The sequence below is a fragment of the Lepisosteus oculatus genome, chromosome 4 (assembly GCF_040954835.1).
Source record: "Lepisosteus oculatus isolate fLepOcu1 chromosome 4, fLepOcu1.hap2, whole genome shotgun sequence".
In the NCBI taxonomy this organism is placed as follows: domain Eukaryota; kingdom Metazoa; phylum Chordata; class Actinopteri; order Semionotiformes; family Lepisosteidae; genus Lepisosteus; species Lepisosteus oculatus.
Window position 1 is genome coordinate 63,217,517 of NC_090699.1, and position 26,014 is coordinate 63,243,530.

The following is a 26,014-nucleotide window of genomic DNA, read 5'->3' on the forward strand; positions in this document are numbered from 1 at the left end:
GGAAAAGGCAAAAAAAAAAGAGTAAAGAGATGATGAAATATGTAGACAAGAAGGGCACAAACCTTTTGAAAGCAGAAAATGTTGTAAATATCCATTTCAAAGCCTGGTTCCACACAAGTTAAAAGGGAGATTTTCTTAAATGCCTAATGCATTCTTAAATAAATGAGCTCCCACATCCAGAATAAAGCTGCTGTAAAACCATAAACACGACTTTCATTATTTTGCTCAGAAAGCAAAGACAGAGCCTCTTAAAAGCATTAAGGTTCTCTAATCACGAGGACTAAAAAAACTCAGTGTATAGCCCCGCTACGAGAAAGTACTTAACTGAGGACCACGGAGCGTGAGAGGATGGGAGAAGAGTTACCTGCGTGGGAGGGATATGAACATACTGGGGAAGCGGTGCTGTGGAGATCTGTAGAGGTTTGAGTGGGGGCGGCGAGTGGGTCGGTTGACTCTGATCCTGGGACTGCTGTGCTTGGAACTGGTGGACATGCTGTAAGACCGGCTGGCTGGGACACACAGGCTGCATGTCGGGACCCTGTGCCGGCGTGAACGGCTGGGGAGAAGAAAGACACTGGTCACACGTGGGTGTCTAATTAAAAGGCTGGCTTATACATCTGAGTTTTCCTCCCACCAGAAGTCTTTTATGCATCATATCCTGCACTTGACATGTCCTCTCAAGTTCGTTTTTTTTTAATGGAAATCGCTCTTATGATGCCACCAAAAAATCACCCGGGGGGGAAAACAAAAATGTAAATGTGGTTGAAACTGAGCTTAGATTACAGTCACAAGCGGACTTGTGATTGATCTTCCACAAATGGCAGAACACGTTTGGATCAGCATTCCCAGGGCACTCAATGTTCCCCGTCTTTAGTCTTACAAAGACATCTGCGAGGGACACACCTCATCAGCAGAGCTTGTAACAGGTCAAATGATTAAGCTGGGTGGGGATGCTGGGGACATGTACAGTAAGTACCACATACTCACTCTGGTTTTAGAGTCATGTGCAATGCTAATTTCATATCCCCAAATCCTTCCTAACAAAATGCTTTAAGAATTTTTTTAGAACATTTTAAAATGTGTATTTATAATGGCAAAAAGCCAAGTTAATGCAAGACTTTTTCTACAGATTCTTCACAGATCGCACTGTTTTTCTCCCTTCACCCAATTCATAACAAGCATTGCTTTAAGGAAACAGTCTGAAATGACCAAATACCAAAATATTAGTAACTGAAAGAACCAGTTATTTAACAACACGGTTAAATTGAATCAGAGGAACAAAAATCTACCTGAGACTGGAATGTTGCGGTGTAGAAATAGCTTTGGAACTAAGAGAAATGAAAACAGAGGGTAAGAAGACTAAAAATAAAAAAAGCAAAAAGTCAGCACAAATGTGCACAGAGACTACTTCCATACCACTCACAGTTGAACAATATGGTGAACATCTGACACAAAGATTAATGCCATGCCCTCAGACAACATAGCACGAGGACACACTGTAATTCTTTCATTACACAAGTCGATAGATTATAGGAAGTGGGATCATGTGTTCGTCAAATGGGAAGGTTTGTGTAATCGATAGGTTTGCCATCTGTGTTTGAGTGCAAGCTATGCACTGCCTCACCTGCTGGACTTGAGGAGTGGAGGCTGCTTGGCTCTGTGGGACAGTGGGCCCTGCAGCTGACTGGACAACTGCGAATGTCTGTGTTGGCTGCTGGTATGATTGGTGACCCTGTTGTGGGAGGACAGCAGCTGTGCTCTGAGCCACAGATAGACCAGGCTGAAAGATAATAGCGGAACAAGAATGTTCATTCTGCTTCTTCCTGATTTTAGAGGAGTTCAGACTACAGGTGAACAAACAAAACTGTACCAGAGACATCTGCTTGGAATTACCTGAAGATCAAGTTCGCACATTGCTTTCAATCTTAAACTTAACAGAAAAGCAAAAAAGAAACCCTGTCAATTGACAAGATTTGTGAGGGATTTTGAGAAATGAAACGTAACTTTTTTTTAAATGACTTATGAAACATTTCAGGAAATAAGTAAATGTGCATAAAATATACATGTCATTTGGTATCTAAAATATTTAAAATCATGTGTGTTTAATCTAAATATTAACAGGTACCAGGAATAATACAGAATCAATACAAAAAAATCCTAATTTCTTAATAGTAGAAAGTGTTATGAAAAAATACATTACTCAATATTATACTGTAATGCACCAAGGGTCTCGAGGGGCAGCTGGTAATACTGAATTGCCTCTTTTAAATCAGGATCAGTGTAAGGAAGGGTTTAGGGGAAAAAGGCCATTCCCATTACTGTGAAAGACAAGGAGACACTCAAGACACGTTAAGGGCAGGTTTGCAAGATTTAAAGGAATAAGAAACAGGAAAAATATAAGAGAAGTTCCAGTCCGTAAAAACAAGGATCTCTTTTGAGGGTCACTGTACACAAGGAAGGCATTTTCATGAAAAACTGTGTTGCCATTTGGCAAAAGCAGGGGAGGAGCAAAAGGAGTTCAATGCAATTAGCCCATATGTAAGTACTCTACAGGCACTTCACCCACTGGAACAACAGGTGAGAGCTAAGCACATACCAAGCTTCTTTATCTGACCTACCATAATACTGAGTCTGTTTTCAATGGCTTGGGTGCCCCTGCTGTTCTGGGCAGCTGGAGGCATTGGTTTGGCCTTTTCACTTAGTCTGGTTTTCCCACAGATGCCTTTATCTTGCGGCTTTGTAGCTGCATGCACAACAGCCTCTCCATGGCTACCAGAAGGCCGATATGATCCCCATTCGGGAAGCTTGGGGGCTTTCAGAAAAGCGGAGCTAGTCTTTCGGTTAATTATGTGATGTAAAGATTCGCGCAACAAAGAAAGGTCTGAAACATCTGGGTTGCTCCTGCTGCTGGCTGACAGACAGGGCTGTGTGCCTGAGCACTCTGTCATTTTACTGCAGAAGCAAGGTGGAAGCAGAGTGTGTACAGGATGTTTGAAATCCGTTCTAGACTTCAGGAGGTGTGCCAAGCAGGCTTGACAATAAGGAGGTTTAGACCTTAACTGAATGGGACACTGGAAGTGATCTAATTCTGAACGCCTTTGCTCCACTGTTTCCCCAGTAGTTCTATTTCGGGAACCACTTCCCCCAGCTGGGGTAGAACAAGCTGCGAAGGAATCTGCAAGCACGGAGGCTGCTGATGAAGATGCCACAGCAGAATCACTGTGCCGGCGAAAATCCACATACTTTGAGGCAAGGTGCTGCACAAAAATCGGACTGAAAAGAGAAAGGTGATCTTTTGGAGCAGCCACATCTGCAGGATTTTTGTTCGAGAGTTCACATGCACACTTCTGAGATGCCTTCCGAGTGGACCGCACCTGCAACCCTTTCCGACAACCACAAGGCTCAGACTTCACATCGGACGCTCTTAAAAAGGGGTGCAGGCAGCTGCTCTTGGGAGCTTCGATTAAAGAGGTGCTTCCACGTCTAAATGTCGGGTTCAGTCCTAGCCTGTTTGGGCAATGTGAACAGGACGCTTGGTCGTCAGAACAATCGGAGGAAACATCTGACATAACAGGCTCCGTGATTATGGTGGGGGCACTAGAATTTTTCTGTATCAAGCAGCATTGAACAAGAAAAACAAATTTAGTTACTGTTAGGACAAACATCTTTACCCTTTACACTTAAAAATAAATATTAATGCTTGCAGTGAAATTAACTAAAACAAAGTACCAAATTCTTTTTTAAAAAACAACCTGGCGCAACCATGATAAATCTCACCAAAGAGCTCAAATTGTAATGTGTAAAGTAACATGTTGAAGATAACACTTTTTGTTTTCAGAATCATTTTTTAACAAGGCCATGTTTGTCACAGCACATCACATACACTACTGTATGCAGCAGGAGATGTTATTGTTTGGTTTCTGGAAGATCTGAAAGTGGCCAGGGTGTGACATTAGGCTGTGTAATGTGTTGTGACAGTCTTAAGCACGGTTTCAAGTGCCGTTCTTTACTCACTGCTGAAGGCTGGGGACAGGGCCCCAGCTGCGGCTGTTGGTGTTGGTGTTGGTGCAGGCTAGGGGGAGGGGCCGACACATCATTAATCGGGGGGCTACAGACCTGCTGGCCAGCTGAGGAGATGGGGTCAAGAAGAGTCTGGTAGATCACGCTCTGCTGACTGCTGTGAGAGTCGGAATACACTGTGGAGCCCAGGCCACTGTCAAAGGTGCCATCAGCTGGGAGCACAGGAGGTGAATGTTAGGAAGAAAAAAAAGAACATTAAAGAATAGGCATAACAGTATATTCTTCATGTTAACTTCATTATACCTAGAAAGATTTTTCATGGATTAACCTGAGATTTGTTTAAGGCCAGTTCAAACGTTTCAATCCTTTTAACGTGTACAAATACAAGTACATAATCATTACAGACAAGCATGATCTATACAGTCATACCTGAAAAAAATCATAGAATAATTAAAAAATGCAAACTAAACAGAATACAATATTACATCAATTTCAGGGAGCATGTAACTCTATCCACAAACAGGATTGTCAAGTTATTACATCTTTCAGTGTGAGAATGTTTCCAAGTCTCTGTCAAAGCACTGAACTTGATACTCCCATCACATAAGGAACCTTGTGCTGCTTCTTTAATCATGAACCTGGAACAGTGCTTCCCACAGCCCCTCACACTTGCCTCATTTGACAAACGGGGAAATGTATTACTCTAAAGACTGCATGGAGTCTCAAGCCACTAGAGACTCACACAGCTTTTAAACGCATTAGCATGCAAACAGCGTCTGGCAGAGATATGTTAGGCTGATGTGATAAAGCCTTGCGTGAATACATTATGTGCAGCTTGTGGGCCGCGAGGTAAAAATACAGTGCTGATGCAAGCTCAACCTGAGGAATCAAATCCTTCAGCAACCTTTGAAAAGGACTATGAAGTCACAGAATTATGACTCATATGATAATTACCTATAGCTATTTTCACTGGGCTTCAAAGGATCAGCACACTTTAAAAAGGCAGATAAAGGGGTTTGGTGTCAAAGGATTTATTCCAAGTTAAAATTTTGCAGGCACATAAAATGTGCACAGCTAATATCTATGTAAAAGATGTAATAAAAATGTTTAGAAATAAATAAATAACGTTTATGTTTATATTTTTCTAAAGATTTCAAAGTAACCAGATAGTATACTTTCACTACAAGAACAAGCATTATTAAAAGTATTTATAGCCAAGACTGAACCATTATAAACCCTGCCTTGCTTAGCAATTCCAATGACATTAACCATCACATAAAAATGATCCATTACTAACACGATCCCTTCATTGGTAGCAGAGGGGGCTGGTGACACTTTCATCCACATGCTTTTTTTTTTCTTTGTTCCATATTTAGAGGGTGAAAGCAACCGGCATATTTGAAGATGAAGACGTGGTGTCCTAATGGAGGCCAATTAAAGACGCTTAGGCCCTCCTGGAGCAGTTATTTTTATGCCTTTGTGACATCAGACGTATTGCTATTCAGCGGCACTTTCTTACATGTTACAGATGTGGCGCTGGCAGGCAAGTTGCAATGGCGTGCATGTTGGTCGGACTCGGGTTCCTCTGGTTCCAAGAGGACGGGCTGGCCAGCACACGGTAACCCTCTGGCCGGGATCTGCGATTGCACTAGCTGACTCCTCTGGCTCTCTGCACACTCGCGGTCGCTCTGCTCCTCACTCTCCGTCACTGGGATAGTCCTTTCCCTTTTCCACTTGATCAACGACACTCTGTCCCTTATCGACTTTCCAACAATCTTAGCATCGCTTTCATGAAAGAAACCCGTTTCAACCTGTAATAAAAATAAGAGTCTATTAGTTAAATGCTGTTTTGTAAACAGACTATCAAGTATCTAAAGACATAAAATAGAAAATTAAAAACAAGGGCACTCAATCATCGTTTCAAGCTTTCTAAAGCAAATTTTAAGGGCACACATGGGACTAGCCTAATTAGGAGAATAAGGATAACTATCCTACAATGACACAGCAAAAAATCTTTGGCCATCTCCACCTTGCCTATGGTACTGAATATATGCTTTTGCTGTTAAAAATCTGCAGACCTTCCTACTTCATGGAAATAATTACAGTTCGAGATCGGCTTTGTGTCTATTGAAAAAGTTTTCATCCTTGTTTTCCTAGTCAATCTGCAAAAAAAAAAAGTCTGCAGAAAAATTCTACAAGTAACAAAAAGCAAAATCAAATCCTTAGAAAGCAGAGACAAGAAAACACATTTAAATTGTATGTGTAGCAATTAAAGTGCTTTAAGATCAAGCACAAACCTTATTAAACACTTAGTTATATATATTTTTTTTTTTAAATACACTTTCCCAGCCCTCTCCTTATATAAGTGAAATTACAGTGGAAAAGTTAATTACCTAAATCCATTTTCTAACTACATAAACAGCATATTCCTTCTGAGAGGTCTCAAGTCAAGCTATACAGTACCAGATTACAGAGGAATTTAAACTTTGGTGCAATACTGTAGGCATCACTTTTTCTTAACATCCTACTGTTGTAAGGACCTACTCCTGGCAAATCAATGTACTTTAGAATAGTCTAAGTAAACATTGCGCATAAAATAAAAATGCCTTAAAGCAGAAGCAAGAAGCACCATCTAGTATTGGTTACCTGATCATCTTAATTTAACTTCAACTTAATGCATACTTCATTTTCCTGTGCAAATTGTTCTCACAAGTAGTGTAGAGTACACGATGAAGGATGTCTTGTGTATTCTCACTTGGCATACCTCAGAAGCTAAAGTTCAAATACATCACAGCTGATAAGTAAAAGTAGTTCCCAGAGGAAATAAGAAAAAATAAAACAGTCAGTTCAGCACTGCGGCACACAAGCTGGAGGCCCATGAATGAAGGGTCTGTCCAAGGATGTGGGAGGTACCTTGACAGAGCTTCTGCCTTCTGTTGAAAGACTTTGTGGCATTTTGCCCAAGAGCAGTTTCCATCTCCATTTCATTACCCACAAATTCAGATGTAAAAGACAATATGTTTCAGATGCAATTACTGAAAAAACTTAACTTAAAGAGGAGTACACTAGAATACCATCCCTTTTAGCACTATGATGAAAAAATGCCATCTCTCTTTTACCTTAATAATACAATATACCATTATTTTGCTTGACCTCCCTTAATAATCAAAACATCTAGTGATGCATCTGACAGCCAGTGAAAAATAAGCTACGGAACTCCAAAAATAGTTTTATCTTTTGATTTAGGATGCGTTATAACCTGTAAAGAAAACATGAAAATGCTTTATGGAATTCAGAAATCTGCAATACAATCTACAAAAACCTGAATCTGGACTGAAGTGCATTCTTGCTTTTTAGATCAGAAAGTAGATCCCAGTTGTTCTGGCATGTTTTACAGAGAGCTGTAAATTAATTTAAAAAAATAATGAAACTGGGATATAAAGGATTTAGTTTATATTATTAATACCACCTAAACTATGTTAAATACAAAGACTACAACAGTCAACTTTAATATGTATTTTCCCATTCTGTATTATGGGAAGGGAAAGTCCTATTTATTTGACAGTGATACAAGCTGGGTTAAGTTGGCTCACCATTTCCTGAGCAACATCCTCAGGGACCTCCTTCTCCAAGTCATAACTAAACTCAATGGCTCCATTGTCTTTGTATTTCCCTTTCAGCTTCTTCGGATCTTCGACCCACAGCTTCAAAGCAATCGAAGACTTCTTGCCATCATCTTCCTCAGCAAGTTCCACCCTCACCCCAGTGTCCTCAGCGAAGAAGGCATGATTAAGGAGATCCTTTATGGAATACCTGAAAAACAAAGAATTGCAGGTGTATTACCGAGGTCAGTGTGGAAAAAAAGAAAGGCCACTGTCCTCTTCATATGACACATGGTACAGGCTGTTTAAAGGGTCAGTTCACAATGAGCCATTTTAACAATTATAATAAAGGCTGTAGTATTAACCTACAAAATCTGTTGTGTTTTACTTTAACTGGTCTATGCTTCACAGATGAGCAGGCGTCCGTTTAGAGTCGAAGTTCTTTCGGCATTTTTCTTTTCAACGAGAAAGCAACGGATAACTAAATCCACCCTTCACCTACAACCGACTATTTCGTTACATGATTGCAGAGAAGTTGCTTCTAGTGCAGATTTCCACACTGCGGACATTCGAGAGGTTTGGCAAAAGAGGCCTCGACAGTGGGTCCCTGTATGTGATAAGGGATGGATTTTCTTCACGCAGTTTTTAAAAAAAAAATAATTCACAAATTCCAAATTGTACGTGCTAGACTGATTCTTTCACAGTTACAAAAGCTACAGGTTTCTGCTGGCCAAAGCCTTTTCTTTTATGAATTTTAATTAACCTTAAACGCTGGTCTTTGTTTTATTAATTTAAAGTCTTAAAATGTTCTGAGAATAAATGTAATAAAATGAAGGTTTCAATCTAACACATTGAAGCAAATTTATGCTTATAATTAACATTTGCAAGGTTTAAAACAATTTTAAAGATGAGAATACAGATTTCTAAGGTTTTGTCAAGCTTGCAGTCAAAGGCATAGCAATGAATTATGGAAAATGAAAGAGGTGTTTGTTCTTTGTCAAGTCTGGAACTGACCTTTCCTCCTTTTTTTGGCAGATACATTCTCCGATAATTTCCTTGATTTCTGGATCTGTAACCTTGTTGTAGCTTGCTGGTTTCACACCCTTTAGGGAAACAGACAATTCCAAGACGTTAACAGGATATGGAAGGCCAAAATAAAGGTAAATACCTCCATGTTAAAGGTGTTTTTCTGTTGAATACTATAAATAGAACACTTATCCATATATTAAACATGACATTTGATTAAATATATTTAGATATGACCTAGATTTAATTCACAGAAATTTAAAAGGTGGAATCTTAATATACAGTCATATATTAACTTTAAAAGAGCATAATACTAGAAAGTGAATCACTTAGGTGTAGCATGACATTCTACAATCAAAAATATATTGCGCTTTAATTTTTATTTTTTAGTCAAATTACGTTTTTTTTTTCTGGGTCATAAAACTGACTGGAAAAATACCAATCTCTGCCATTGTATACCAACTAGAAAAATAATAATCCTGACATTTTCTGTTCAAGTTTTCAGATTCAATACATGAAGAGCAAAGAGATATGCTGATTTTTTTAAAACAGATGATTCACTCTCTCACCCTCATGGAAGATTCTAGCCTTACAGCACAGGTAACAAACAAATGAGCATGACTGATTCTATGCAAATCATAACTTAAAATATAATTAAGAATGGGCTATATATCAGTTTTTGTAAACATTCAGAAGAAAAAGCATATTCTCAAGGTTGTTCAAAATGCCCCAACATGTTAAAATCTGCGATTTAAATGCAAGTCTGACCTTTCCTTCTCCAGAAAAGACGCAAGATATCCACATAAAGCAGACAAGAGTTAAATTCTAAATTTCTCTCTTAATTGGAAATATCAAAATCTTAAAGAGGATTCTGCATGGCCCTGTAAACCTTTCCAAATAATTATTCTCTTCTATCAGGAGGCATAATTAGGCAGAAATCCTCAGAGGGGGCAGGTGCTGTTAAAAACACATGTTAAACATATACTAGTTACAAAATGCGTGCTCCTGTTTGTGCTGCTCATTTCAGATCAGTCCTCAAATCTCTTTGCCCTGGGTCCCTATGAACACAACACACTAACAGCAGAAAAAAAAAGAACGGTGGCAAATTTCACAAAACCCTCAATAAGTACACAAGTACTGTTAGAATAGATATGATCTGTAACAGTTTGACTAAGTAATGACTAGGCACTTTTTACATTACACTGAAATACACTAAATTCTCTCTTGGGACAAAGTGTTGAAACAGCTTTCAAATCCAAGTGCTTTTTTAGCACGTTGTGTGTAGTTTTCCAGAATAAGTTAACGAATTACAGAAAAATTAAAGAAAAAGAACTAGGGTTGTGGTGCATGTACTGTAGATTACTGTGGTGCAAGAACAAAGCACTGACCTGCGACTTACATATAAACATGAAACTGTTGCATATGAAAATATTGACTGCAAACTAATTTTGATGGGATGTGGACAGCTGTACACAGAGCTCTTAACAAAACCAGTTGAAAACACAAACTACAGTAGCCAAGGTATGACAATGAAAACGGAGGATGTGCTTTCCGTTTCCTGAATACACATACAGCCTAACACAAAAGCACTGGGACCTTGCTCCCTCTTCCTGCCACTTCAGAGCTTGGACAAACAGACCGTAAAAGGTCACTCTGTCCCAGAAGACAACGCCTTTGAGAATTCATGTCAGTCAGTGACACGGAGCCACTCTTGATGCAGTTTTGCTAGCAGGAGAGCCACTGCACTAGTAAACAGAATAGCAGCCCGACAGGTCAGAATGAACTAATGACTGAAGATTCAAATTGCATAACCCTCACACAGGACTCTATACTGTACTATAGATTCTAGGGAAATTAAGTGATCCAGGATGTGTCTTTAACGCCAGTAAGTTTTTTTTTCCCTAAAATTGGCATATACCATTCTTTAAGCCATGGTAATGGTTTTCTGGCATGATTTCAGATTATACTGATCAAAACAAAAAGCAGCTGTGTATACAAAAACATGTTTGTATTAGTGACATTACAGGACAGGAAACCGACAATTGTCAGAAATGTCACTAATAAAAATGGATGTATAACAAGGCCCATTGAAAATTTCACAAATTAAACCTATGTCACCCCCTACAAAAAGAAAAGCTGTGGATAGGTTTATAAGGAAACCATTTCTAATCTCTGATCATGAAAACTGGCATCCAGGCTTTGGCAAAAACATCAATATTGTATCTTTCTGCTACAACATTAGAAGACCTGTATACAGATATTACCAATAAAGGAGATGGGAGGGCTATGTCTAAATACACATTAGTATTAAGTTTAATGCATAACATATGCCATAATATGGTGTTACTATACCAGAAGGTTATTTTAACTTACACTTGTGACTTTGCGGTAAATCTGGGCAGCATTTTGACACTCTGAGTAAGGGTATTCTGAGGTAGCCATTTCCAGCATGCACATTCCAAAGGCATACACATCCACTGATTCATCATAGTGTTCCTCATACATTTCAGGGGCCATAAATTCAGGAGTACCTACAAATGAACAAAAAATGTCAAAAGACTCCCCGAGACCTCATAAAGACAAAATATGAGGTGAATGCTTTCATAACATTCCAAATATTACTTTGAACCTGGTATAGTTCTTTTCTTAAAATCCCCATTTGAAATTGAAAGTTAAACATTGCAAAGCTAACATCAGCAAGTTGCAATAGTGTTTTTAATTAAAGGTAACTTATAGGTATACATTTTCACCTGTATATGTACCAGGACTTACAAAAAAGACTGAAAAGCACTTTAAGCCAGGTTTGGAAGAAACTGAAGTTGAGCAGATTTTATTTGATGTTTAAGGAATAAAGAAGGTTATCTTGCAGAAATGTTAACACGGGTATTACTGTTAGAAGATTTCGGCAGTTTGGCAAAAACGGCTGGTTTGCAATTTAATTGCTGTGTTAATGACATAATAAGTAATGTAACATGAAATAGAATAAAACGGGATGAAAGCCTTGTGCTTGTATTGATGCACAGAAGTGGTGATGGGACATTATGAAACCCGATATTGTGAATACCACAGATGGAGCTGTCCATTTTCTAAGGGCTCTACACAGGACACTGCCAGTTTTATGTTAATAATCATCACCTTCAACAACACTTTCAACTCATTTGTCTGTACATAAATATCACATCCAACCAATAAAGATGACAGCACAGAACTGCTTATTAATTACCTATGACGCTTTTGGCAAAAGAAGCTCTTTTTAACGTAGCAAGCCCAAGATCACCAATTTTTACAGATCCAGTGGGTCCAGTAATGAATATATTGTCACATTTTAAATCTCGGTGAATGATGGGGGGTGTCCTGGTATGTAGAAAATGCAAGCCTTTTAAAATCTGCCGACACCAACTTCGCAAAACCTTGGGTTTCATCACTTTAAACCTCTTCAAGTACCTACAAAGAAAAAAAAATGAGATATTCATGTTCATGAAAATCAGTCATGTTGAAAAGTAAATGAAGACGAACACTGACAGCTCTCCTTTCAAACTGAATATCAGGCCTTCAGTACTCACGTTTTTAATGTCCCTGATGTCATCAGTTCAGTAACCAACACTATGCACTTTTTTCCTTTCAGTGAAGATTCCCAGGAGTCGTAAAACCGGACAATGTTGGGATGCTGCAAGCCCTTCAGCATTTCTGCCTCTTCTTTGAATCTCTGCCTCTCTACCTTTGAGAGTTTTCTATCCTGTAAGAACAAGGAAGAACAGGAAACAGATGTTCAGCAAACACATTTCTATACATGCACGGTATTCCTGAAAATATGGACTATGTAATCTCTGCACTATGTTTAGTATGCTGTTTTTAAATTATAAATCTGGGATCTTGAACTCAGTTCCTGGAATGCTTAATTGAGTCTTTTAGTTTTTGTTCTATCTGAACTCTGCAATATAGTTGGTCTAAGTATTGAACTTCATAACTGTAAGATTTCTAAACACACTCTGAAGTCACTGATGGGTAACATTCTTTAAATTAAAATTTTGCATAAGCAGTTGTAAAAGACCTTACACATGTGTAACTATGAAAGTAATCCGGGTAACTGTATAACTGACTACTCAATGTGGAGTAAAAATCAGAAGACACCAGGATTTGACTCTGAGACCCTGTTCTAAACTAGCCTAGGAAATACTAAAGCTAAAATACAGATTTGGAATTGTTGAGCCCTGGGATACCAAAAAATGGTTTACATCAAAACTTGCTGCTGTGGGGGGAAAAAAAAAGTCATAATCAGTTCAGGGTTCCAAAGGTGGTAAAGGGGTACCTCTGTCAATACATCACTGCAGTCACCCTGCTGTAATTGCATCAATGTTGAAATTTGCTGACTACAGGACAGCCATTATCTCTATTGCCTTACATGCTCTGCTGCAGTCATCTCTAAACTCACAGACGTCACTGTATAAAAACCCAACACACACTTCAAGTAGATATGAAAAAGAAATTGTAAATAATATGAAAATCTTGTCACGGAAAGAAATTGCTTTTAATTAATGTTAGGCTAAATATAGTAACTCTGCAAAAGAGCCTTTTCTGAAGAGCAGCATTCATTAAAACTGCTAACAGTATACTGTAGTCTTTAAGGGAGCTTTTACAGCACTCCTCAGAAGCACACCTTATAAATAATGCAGCACTACCATGAATCTATTATGCATACTGTACTGTATTCCACAAGTCTACTGAACTGTATGGATCAGCTCTTGGAAGACAAGAAGCTGGTCTGCTTTACTTAAACTAATGCATTAAGGCAGAAGAATGGGAATATAACCTTCTGAGATACAGTATCAGTTTTATTAATATTTAGATCCAACAAAAGCAGTCATGAAATAAATCCATATACAATGCTTTATAGTTTTCCTATGGAAATCTTTCAATGCTCCTGGTAATAGCTAGAGGACCATAGTTACGCATTATAACTTGCAAGACCAACAGTCCTTTAAAGTAATGCTGTTTTATGTAAACGTCTGATCAGTAAAGATAATTCACTATTACATTGTCAGTCACGTAAAATGGTTAATACAAGATATCAGCAGTACCAACATGGATTAATTTCACCCAACAGCAACACATTCAATCAGAATGTCATGACAATACAGGCCTCATAATATGTAATGAACTGGCATTTATGCATGTATGCATGCAAATGTATTAATGTTGTTTCTATAACAGTTGTAAACCATTCTCATAAAAATACTAACACTGCTGTAGTCATAATTTGAACTCACTTTATTAAGTCCTATATATTAAGTAGCCCTTTATGTTCTTATTTAGTACTTTACTATTTTACTTTAATGTGCCCATTATATATGGTCATTCTTGCCAGATAACTATATAACCCATGTAAAATACATAATATATTAGTGCCCTAATGCACCTTTAAGAACATCCCTATTGAGAAGCACAGGTTGATAAAATCTCAAGCTCTTTGTACACTATGGCCTTTTATCAGACACCCAGTTTAGAAAATGGATTGTGACATTAGCAAGATGCAATGTATAATCAGTGCTACACTCCATGAACTCCACTTCAGTTAAATATCTAACTCTATTAGAGCAAGCTTTGGCTCCAGTGGATTTCAACAGGACTTTGCACTGTTGTTTCTTCAGGCTTTTAATCAAAACAAGCATCAATTCGGAATACAGTCAAACCAATTAACCTCTTGGAAAACCTGAAAAACATCCTAAAACACTGCATTTAATATTCATCAAAGCAAAATCTACCACCTCAACAGTTAAAGTACAGGAGTGTCCTACACCATATTTAGTATTTTTACAGTAAATGCACAAGAAATGGACTATAGCAGCAGTTTGTTGCTTCCAGCTCAGTAGGATTCCCAGATGTTACCATTTTTAACCATACAACCTTGCTGTCTGATCTCAGTGAGGATGGCTTAACAGATGCCCAGTAGGTTTTCGATGCTGAGTTTTGATAAATGTCATCTGCATAAAAGATCAGATTGAACTGCAAGCAAACTTCCATCTCCCTACTTCTGCTTCTTTTTTTCTTTTGCCAATTTCCTTCTTGCATTGGCTCAACTAACAAAATAATATGCAAGGATATTTCTAAAATATGCCTGGTCTGTTCAGAGGAATGTGTTTTTGTAAAACAAAAAAGGGTATAAAGGTTATCATAAATGTAAAATGCTCTATTGCAAGAGACAAAAGTGATTTTACAGAAATGCAATATTAAGAATAAAACAGCACTGTACTGGAAAAAATGCATTGGTGCTCTCCAGTTCTACATCTTTTTAATGGTAGAGAAGAGGACATGACCTAAACCAGCAACATCCCAGCCACACTTGCAAGCTAAACCTCATTAGACACTGCGACAATGAATCAAGCCATACTTTTATTCTTTAAAGTTTTAAAGGAAAACAAAAAACCATAACAAGGAAAACAAGACAGTCTCTCTTATAAAAACACTTGGTCTAAATCGCCACATCCAAGCAGTAAACATTCTTGATGGGAAATTAATAATAAAAGCAAGAAGCTGTATGCCACAAGCATACTTATTTTTCATTGAATTTTCTACAGATCCTGTATGACTTGCAGCACACCAGAAAAATGTCATTTTACAGTATTCAAGTTGCTGAACAATGGCCGATTTCATGCTGAAGATGGTATAAGAATTTTTTTACTGAGCATTGGTAAATTAAAGTATAAGTAAGTCTTAATGACCCATCTACAAGACATATTTGTAATGGGACATGCAATTCCATGGGAAATATATGCTCCTCTTGTGCAATATCACGGCACACTGGCTATGTGCGCATTGTACTTATGAGACTCAAAGGTTAATATGATAAGTAAAAGAATCTATACTGTGGTGTACACATGCACTTAAATCTCAAATTCTCTGTTAAACCTCAAGAACACATTGCACTGTGCTGGCACACATTTTAAACATTAAACCTTAAAACCCGTGTAATTCAGGGTCTAGGACATCTACAGTGTCTGTGACTGGCCAGAAGTAATGCTAAAGAGAAAGCTCTCGAAAGACATTCTGTGTCATGCTGAACAACCTCAAAGCTTTCAGGCCTTTCCAGAGCTATTCGAGGCTTTTTGTTACGTAGAACGCCTAGGACTGCATTTTAGTCCATTGGTCATGGACTTTCCTAAGGCACAGACTAAAAAGCCTTTGTAGACAGCTGAATGAAGCTCAAAGATAACTGACAGGGAGACAGGTTTGCTGTTCCAGGCTTTTAACAAATAGTCCTCTCTCCTTTTGTCAGAAGGGATTTTTTTTTAACAGTTCTCAGAATTACCTGCAGAATTTACAACAAAACATTACATTTCCATTACACAGCACAAACCCAAAAAAATTTGCAAACACTATTCTGTTGAGGCAGCAAGTGACTAATGATTTTGAGTTTTTTTCCAAAGCAAAAAGGGAATGGGTGTTATTACCATTTCTTAAAAACAGACGTGTCATTTTAACCGTGAACAATGTGTAACATACAGCAGTACGAAGTTAGACACGCATGTTATTATTTAGTGTGTCTTCATAGAAAAACAGTCTGAAGTCAAAGAATACCACATAAATAAAAGGAAACAAGTAAAGGTATACTCCATGCTGAATATTCAGTATGGAATAATCCTTTACGTGTTCCTCTGCAACCAGCGCATGCTGACGCAGCCACGTACTTGAATTATATTAATAAAAATGATTTAAGAACTAAAATGAAAAAAAACTTGTTTCTAAAGGCATGCTCATAGAAACTCAAAACAAGCGCTCTGTGTATTTTTAACTTAATGCTGAAAAACAGGACAAGAATATGAGAACCAATGTACTACATGCTTATGCAAGATATGTTGAACTGCCACATACTAAAAGGGTGATTTGTTCTACAAAAAGGCCTAAAAAATGTGAAAACATCCTTCCGTCAACTGAAAATAACTTGTGCATTGCTATAGCAAGCACAGTACTGTATATCCATAAGAATTTTGAGGTTTCCCACAACGGATTAATAGCTCCCCAGTTTGGGACATTTATGAATGCACTATGTACCAAAATGGAAATACTAAAGCATCTCTCTAGAGTCACTAATCTGCTGCAATCTCAGGCTGAAAAATACAAATGGCTGCAATAAAGGAAAGCGAGTTTTCCCATTTCATTTTAATTTACCAACAAAAGAAAAATACTGAATATTAAACTATTTGATATACACAATTAAATTTCACCAGTACAAAAAAAACATTTTGATGAAAAAATTAGCTTATAGCACCCTTAAATTGCGTACAACCTTAATCACCATTGCCTATATTTGACCAAATGTAATCGGTAAACAGAACAAACTGAAACCTAAATATTAGATTTATGCTAAACATTTCAGAGATTTGATGTCCAGATCATTTGATGAACATGAATAAAGTGGTATCACAATTTTATGAGCCATGATTCCAGAATATCTTATTTCATATTAAGTCTTATTCCTATTATATAATATTATTCTATATTTACACACAGAATCATTCTTCACAAAATATCAGGTATACTTATACCTGAATAAGTATTATACACTCTACAAAAAGGCCAAGTAAACTGTTGTTTTCACTGTCCTTTCATATGTGCAAAAAAATGTATTCTACAAAGTATTAAAGCTCTCATGTTTCATCATTCTTTCTACAGTATATGCATTTAATCTATACATGCACTGTGAAACTGTAAAGGCACTCTAGCAGAGTTATACAGTCATAGGTGATGATCGACAAACTCACAAAGTACAAATTGCTAAACATGAAGTTATAAATCACACAGAAATAATAAAAAAAACAATCTTAAATTTGGAAGCACATTCATGATATGCCTCTAGCAATTTCGAATCATACTGGGAGGTACAATAAAACATTAAAACAAGACTAGAACATCACCAATACCCTAAGAATACAGTGAAAAAGCAGACAGTTCACTATATGTTTTATAATACCATACTGAACAGTGCACAGATTACTGCTGCCGCTGTAGATTTAGGTAGACAGCAAACTTTAATAGGGCAGCATGTGCCACATTAAAAGGCATTTGAAAAAAGAATTAGAAACATTTCTGAAACCTCTGCACAATTCCAGTCTCCCTACTATTCAGTCTGTTTTGGCTTAACAATACAAACCACATCCTATTTTAATTAGTCACCTTTTTCAAGTGCTCTGTAACAATTACTGCCTTGTTTCATGTTCATGTTATCATACTCACCTAGAAGGTCAAGATACTTAGTAAAGGCTTCTATTACAGCTCACCAGTTATACAGTACCTATAAAATAACAGCATAACATGGAAGGACAGTCTTTAATTAAGAATGGGGCGATTACCACACTTGAACCCGGGACCTCCCTGGTTTAAGTCTAATCAATCAGAAGGGTAAGACTCCGCATTTAACCCTCTTGCACATCTCTATCGCACTCCTACTGCAATTCTGCAAGGACAACCGATGGTTTTAAAACAAATTCCTGACAACCTGGAATGTTCTGGGCCCAGTTAGAATCTATGACCCTAAGCTTCTTTCCTATTAAATGGGAAATGAAGAATTTCTAAACACACCAGTAGCACTATTTTAGAAAACAAAAACATGGTCCTAAGAGACTTTACCTTTTCCCTTCTTTATGTTATTATCAGCCGACATAGTACAAAAACATACAGACGTGTCACTTCAATTGTATTCGTCCATGAGTTCATAAGTTATTTTCAAAAGACGAGTACTTATGCAGTCAGGCCTCTTCAGTCTGTACATTCCAAATTCTCAGTGATTTACTGGCCTGAACATTTTTTTTTTTTAAATAGCACATAAGTGTATTCCTTAACTGAAATATAAAAAAAAGAAATGAAAGAAAAAGTACCGAAATTTATCCAAAGAATGTAAAAAATGTAATCAGTAAATCTAGGTTCAGTGAGAAGCGACTTCAGCCTTCAGCATGCAGGCCTTACATACATTTGTATCTCCACCACCCCAGGATTCAGATCAGATTTCCACCACATACACAGATCAACATTCAGCAGCATGTAATCTAATATAAAACATGCCTCTGGCGTTTATGTAATGCAAGCTGAATGAGAAAATAAAACCTTTAGCATGGCCACGTGGGGCACAGTGTATTCCGTTTTCACAGCATCACGTATTACTTTTCAGGTTAAAATTAATCTTTTGCTGCACAATCACCGCTAGAGCAATATCTCAGAGGCTCCTTTGCCTCACTAAGATATTATCAGTAACTGCATTTCACTGCCCTTCAGATGCAAAGTTTTATTCCTTTCCACTTTCTGGATGATCTGTACTTTTCAAACATCAGACACAATGCCAGCATTGCAGAGCAGTTTAATATTTTTAGAACTTCATTAATATACACAGTAAAACACTATTATAAAACAATGCACATTAAAGCTCAAATGACGAATTAAGTATATTTGAACCAAAGGAAATTTGTATTGCATGACTGCAAGATGTATCACAATACTAAGAAACATGTTAAAATGCACTTAGCTCTCCTCTCTGTGCTGTAATGTACCTTTAAGTGTGTCTTTACATTGGTCTTCCATCAGTGACGGCTCTCTAATCAAGACACCCAAAATCAAACCTGCAGAGCTGGTCCATTTTTATCCCAGACTGACCCTTGATTTATCTTATACAGCAGCAAAACAGTGTTCCCAAGACATGGGAATACTGGGACAAGGTCTAGTCAGCACATTTAATGCCCTGGAGACCAAGCACTGTAAATCATGAGTGGGAGTGAAAGGAGCTCTTTTATTGAAACTAATTCCAAATAATCCACTTCATCAGCTGAAAAGGTAGACCCTTGAAATCTCCCGAGCTGAAAAATATCCCCCTGCAAGCGAGCACATGGGCTTCAAAATACTCCATGACGTTGAACCCATTCTCACCAAATTTATTTTTTCAACAATGCTATCATTCAGAAAGGCTTTTCGTTCACGCTAAGCCTTCTCCCCGACTAATGGCTAATGGTTCACAGCCAAGTCTTCTATAAAATCCTACCAAATATTGTTAAATATTTTATAGACAATTTTCAGACAGTACAAAGAATTCATTCACACATTCCATGCGCAGCTGTAAAGTACTGGATTGTATAATGAACAGCAACAATTTCCACTTCTCAGACATTAAATTATATGTGCAACGTCAGGTATTAAATGCTATTTTAGTGTCTTGATTTGCATACATAATAGTCTTTACATCCAATGCAATATAATATGGTTATGAATATATACAACAATTTTCTTCTTTTTCTAATTTTAAAATTGATAAATTTTTCATTTTACCCAACTAAATTTGGAACAGCCAATGGCACGTTTTGCACATCTGGTTCACAGCTATGATCCCAGCAACTGCAGGCAGGGGAATGAGGACATGTAAGCAGACTCCTCTGATTTGCACACCTTTGAGCCACTTGTCTTTCAACATGTCATATTCAACACAGTCCTGTACTGGACAATGAATGCTAAGTGACAGATGCATCTCACTTCTATCCACAGCACTGCAAGCTCCAAGGAGGCCACAGGGGTCACTGTGTCATGGGCAGCCAAGAGAGCCCTGCTTGCTAACTAATCCCACCCCACACTGGGCTAGTAACATAACCAAAACTTGAGCCTGTGATCACAGAGCACAATATGTAAGCGGGCAAGGGCCTTTCTGGGAACAGATGAATGCAAAGACAACTTTACTGCTTCTTCTGTGAGAAGATTTATATATAATTCAGATTTTTTTATGAGGCATTTATTTAGTCCACATAGGACTACAAACGAAAATGGCATATCAAGTCTGATTCAAGTTTTTTTGGAGGTGGGTGCCAAACTTCTGAGAACTGGGGACGTATATATGCCAATTACTTTACTTACATATATTTTTGGGCTCAAAGGATAAGCACACACTTCAGGTCAGTTTTCAACTCCTATATAAATACATGTGCAGACACAAACCACTCTGAAAAGCACTTTGCATAACAAGGCAACATCGCAGGGATATTTAGTCACTGCAGAGTTTACAGTTTCAAAAGCTAAAAAGTATAATCAATGTTCAAGAAATCAAAGTTGAAAAAGAGTAGAAATAAAATGACCCTTCCTGTATTGTGAGCTTCCAGTAAATGAAGTCATTGTTACTTAGTACCATATGATAAATTTTGTACTTGCATGCACATCTACTGCAAATGGATTCCTGCACTAAAGTGGCACAATAAATTGTCGTGTCCTCTTCTGTGAGACAGTGACGTTGTCCTTCACCTAATGTGTACACCGTATTTCTCAGGTTTATGCAGAACATACTTCCAATCTTCAAAGCACTGAAAGATAAATTAGGAACATTTACACTGGAAGATGTCTAGAATGAACCAGTCATAGATGCACAGTCTAAATGAATGCCAAAGACCTGATCAATCTAAATGAGAGGCTAATGGAGTTTCAGAGAACGTTCTGAAGCTCTAAAGAAACTGTACTTGCGGTGGAAAAAATAACTCAGCATGACAGTTTTAATTTAGACACTGTTGTTAGGGGAAAACCTACAATACATTAATAAACACTCAGATCTACTGACGTTCTAGGCAATTTATCTGATGTTTGTATATATACACATTATCTACACATGCTAACCTGACATTTATTAAAAGCAGCAAAGCAGCCATCATTTTGAGTGGCAAATGACTCATTGGTCAGGTGGAGGAATCATAATTTAGCCTAAACGCTTGTTCTCTGGATGATTTACTAAACATCAATCCTATATTAACTGCAAACATAGGCTACTCAGCTTCCCCTCTTTTGGTAATGGGTACAATAGGAAAAAAAAAACACTGCTGCACCCAGCTCACAGCTGTAGTGTGGCTTTTGCTTAGCAGGATATGGTCTTAAACCATTAGCTGATTTCTAGGTTTTGCAGCTCTGTTATGATTGCATAGTCTGCTGCCCACATCTACAAAAAAAACCTTACTATGAAGACATCTCCAAGCCTTCAGTATCTATGCAGAACACCCGTCTTCAATTCATTTATTTCTGTCAGGGAGCTGAGACAGGGAATATACAGCAGCTAAGGCCTCCTGACCTCCAGTGCTGGCCCCTTTGTGTCTTGAGTAAGCAGGTTTTCAGGTACATGCATGAGTCACTATTCTCTACATTTACTATAGAATCAGCTTTTAAATAAAGATGGGTTTCACACAAGTTAAGGGTTTAATTGACCATGTTGGTCCCAAATATTCATACAGAATACTTTTGACGGGACAGTAGCAGTGCTGAAGGTATATCTGACAAAAAAAAGATCTGTTTAATTTCAAAGTAGGTATAAAATTGATCTGTGGTCCTTTTAAAAGGGTATTTTTTAAAGCAAGTTCAGTCTTGCATCAAACAAATTGTATAGAGCACATTTCAAGCAGGTGAGCAATTGGGTTATGACAGTGATGAAGGATTCACTTCCACACCAAACCATATATTAAAAGTGTCTTCTTTGGATCATTTGAGCCTACTTTTCATTGCTCTGACTTTAAATCAAAATTGTCAAAATTTAATTTGACCCACTGGTAAGCACTTAGAAGCAACACTGCCAAAGGGAAAGAATGATGACAATTACAGGATTGGATACATCATGATTTGAATGTATAATTAAATTCAGGATATTAAAATACAACACCTACCATTACACCGAGGTATTTTGCCATTACAAATGACATGCTTCTGCAGATAGATATGTGATACAAAGACTGACTCACTGTCTGAATCGTTACCACAAGCTAACCAAAAAGTATGAGTGCCACACTGCCTTTACACATATAACACTACATGCAAGAAGTTTTTTTTTTCCTTTAATGGATGGCTTAAATGACTGACCAATAAAAATGTTTATATATGCAACTATGTCAAAGTAAATAAGTGGAGGATGCATCACTCACTGCACTGCTGCGTAAGCACCAGAAAGTTATGATGCACTGCTGCACTTCATCCATCTCATAATAAAGGTACCATAAGAAATATTTAATCTACAGTAAAGATTTCCAGTATAAGAAAGAGGAGGTGCCCAGTACATATGCAAAATAGTCATCTTTACAAGTGTCATTATAAGGACATCTCTACTTCCAGCTGACCGCTTTTGAACGGTGGTTCATTTGAAAGAACTGCTGTTAGGGACAGTTCATTTGAGTACACTGCAAGTGCCTGATGAAGCTCGGTGAAAACTCAACAAGGTGGCATTTCATACTTCTGCAACCGGCAGTCAATGCACTCTCTGATTAGGAGCTTATGGTATAAAAAGGCCACAGACAAGAATGCTATTCTTTTACAACACGCTAAAGTGTTGGCATAAATCAGTTTGCTATTTTTACTATGGACAAAGGAAACCATGAAACTCTACAAACAGGACAGCCACACACTTTAAAAGGGCTCTGTTGTAAATCAAAGGCATTATCTGTAACATTTACAGACTTTAAAATAAAGACATTAACAATTTCTAGAATCAGTGTGGTCTTTCTTTAGTGGTATACTTACAAATAGCCTTTGGATCTTAGAACTGCCACACTTTTGTGAGCTGTTCAATGTATATAAAATCTTAACTATTCAAAATATGGATGGTACAGTTTAAGATCACTGAGGGATATAATTTCTAGAAAACACTGTAGGTGAAGACATTTTTATGACTTAAAACAAATTCATTGCCTAACTGAAAAATGACAACATAAGTATTTTTGATCATGATACCAGACTATAAATAAATACAATGGCACTAAATCTTTTACAGGCTGCTTTGATCAGTTATATGAAGTACTGTCGAGCTGATAAATTTTTACTTGGGTTCATGTGAACAGAATGAAATATTTCCTGCTGTGACAAAAGATAGAAGTAAATTAGTAGTATAGAAAGCACCACAAATCTAATAAGCACCAATTTTCCATTAAGTTACATACCAAACGTATTTCTGTACACATCAATTATTGTATACAGCCCAAAAGGCAATTGCAACATACATATAATTTAGCACATTGTTTAATATTTCAAAACAACTTCCTCCCAGTGCTAGACTCAAAATATTAAAGTAATCGAAGAAACTCCATACTGCTTTTTATATCCAAAAATCACATACAATGCTACAATCACCGATTCTTAATTGTGTTCATTCCACACAAAGACAGAACAACAATGACAAAAACAAATGTACCTCAGTTTCCACAAGGTATTTGGAAATTACCAATTCAAAATGTAAACAAAACCAAACAGGATGGGCTTGTGCATGTACTGTATCTATAGTCCATCAAATCCACCCGATGTAAAACAGTCATTGAATGATATGAACCGCAAGGAAGGAATGCTGATAAATCCTGCTGCTTCATACACAGCATTCAAATTCAACCAGATCACTAACTATACCTCATTTAGAATACACTACGTCTAGACGACATATTATCAAAAGGATTCTGCTGCCCTGAACAGTGTTTGAAGTTGTTACCTGCAAAATTCTGCATCATGCCTCAGACCCTGATAAAACAAGACTTTAAGTACCTTTAAAAATGGCATTTTGCTAGTGATGTCAAAAGGAAATAATCTGATCCTATTGAAACGCTAATTTTACTGTAAACCTAGTATTTTTTTATGAAAGGTAGACTGGCAGATTTTTTCTTTCCTCCGATACTGTAAAGAAGTATCTTAACTGAAACCAACCATACTAGTGGCTTACAAGTACTGAAAAACATTTTAGGAAGCATGAAGATAATGTTCTCAGTTGTAAGACTGGGACTTTATCATCACATGTTCTGTAATGGAACACCTGATATTATCTTCACAGAAGAATTCTTTATGCAAGATAAAACAGCATGCTGTTCATTGCAACTATATACACAACGATACAGAATTTGACATTTGAAACCCCAATAAAATAAAATGAGTCCCATACTCCATTAAAAAATGTAGAAATTAATACTTCTTAAGATGAAAGCCTTTTAAAAGCCACAATTCCATTATTTCCAGAACACTATCTTTACATTAAATTGTTTTTATGTTAATTCAGGATCAAAACAAATATGGTAACATGGTCACCAATAGATTTGTACCCATGATTTCTTCAAATACATTAAGCAACATTAGCAGACCCACTGAAAGGAAATTTACAAGAAAACCTGTGTTCTACTACTTAGCATTCTGTTACAACCAAATTGATTGCAACAAATTCTAAGGACAATTTTTCAAACATTAAACATCCTCGGGTAATACTAGTGTAACGATGTTGGAAAAGGCTTCTACAGGAATTTTACAGGATTAGGATCTATAGCCCAACACAGATACATCCCATCTGTTTTAGAGCACAGACAAAAGCAATGGTTTTGAAAAGCAATGCCAGATTAGCACTTCTAGGCTGAAGGCTCATGTGACAGTGGACCAATGAGACTACCTCATTAAAATAAAAGGAGAAAAGTTTTCTTTCTTCAAGCGAGCAATATAAAATACTTTGTGGTGGACAGAACAGCATGCACATCTCAAAAACTCAATGTAAAATATGTACATTGTGCAATTTTAGAATGTCATGGATTTAACCTAAGCAGAGAAACTGCTGAAGTAAAAAGCTTTTATTCAGGTTCACAGAGGAATCTCTCAAAACATTGAGTAGTCAAGTAAAGATTGAATTGGATTAGAATAAAGTTGCTCTTTTCTACATTTTAAAAAACAATAGTTGGATTAACTAAAAAAATACAAACCAAAACAGTCACCCAGTACTACACAATTGTCTATACTACACAGTATATAACAGTATAAAAGGCCAAAAAAATCCTAAATCATTTAATCTTTCTTACTGTGTGCAAACTATGTCAAGTGGAATCACAGATTACGGTGGACAGACTGACAATTTAGGGATCTATTCAGCAGTGGAAACACAGATCTAAACCTTGATGCTTCTTAGGCAATCTACAGTGTTTCAGTTTAAGGATGACAGTGTATTTTGTTATACATCGCTGATAACACAGCACTCTTCGTGAACATTTCAGGAAAGAATTCAGAATCACAAGTGTTGGATACAAGGGTTTCTCACACATTCTCTTTATCCGTGAACCCCTTTCTGAGAAAATAGTGTCCTCTCCGGCATCAATAACACAGAATGGTGATCACCACGTCTCACACATATCCCCCTGTGACAGCAGTGTGGAGTAATGGTTACAGATCTGGAGTCCAGATTGGAGAGCTGTGGGTTCAAATCCCAGATGGGAAGCTACTGTTCCAGCCTCCAGCACAGCATCTTACTTACATTGCTCCAGTAAAAACTATGCTGTATAAATAGCTACTGCCTCTAGCCCATTCTTGTGAATGAGAGTTTGTTCTCTGTTTGCTTATCGGGTTAAATAAAACATTAAACCAAAATC

General features: G+C 37.3%; 1 protein-coding gene across 9 annotated transcripts in view; it reads right to left on the reverse strand.

The window, feature by feature from the left end:
- LOC102692886 (serine/threonine-protein kinase WNK2) overlaps positions 1-26,014 on the reverse strand; it is a 47,459-nt gene that overhangs the window by 19,039 nt on the left and 2,406 nt on the right. For 8 of the 9 annotated variants that reach the window (XM_069189472.1, XM_069189470.1, XM_069189471.1 and 5 more), the window contains exons 2-12: positions 12,212-12,384; positions 11,872-12,092; positions 11,022-11,179; positions 8,637-8,725; positions 7,614-7,833; positions 5,540-5,831; positions 4,117-4,232; positions 2,619-3,608; positions 1,625-1,780; positions 1,290-1,328; positions 365-556 (exon numbers count right to left, since the gene is read on the reverse strand). In XM_069189472.1, the coding sequence (XP_069045573.1) occupies positions 365-556; positions 1,290-1,328; positions 1,625-1,780; positions 2,619-3,608; positions 4,117-4,232; positions 5,540-5,831; positions 7,614-7,833; positions 8,637-8,725; positions 11,022-11,179; positions 11,872-12,092; positions 12,212-12,384 (2,646 nt within the window). The remainder of the gene's footprint in view (positions 1-364; positions 557-1,289; positions 1,329-1,624; positions 1,781-2,618; positions 3,609-4,116; positions 4,233-5,539; positions 5,832-7,613; positions 7,834-8,636; positions 8,726-11,021; positions 11,180-11,871; positions 12,093-12,211; positions 12,385-26,014) is intronic. The other variant, XM_015348210.2, reaches the window with a different exon arrangement.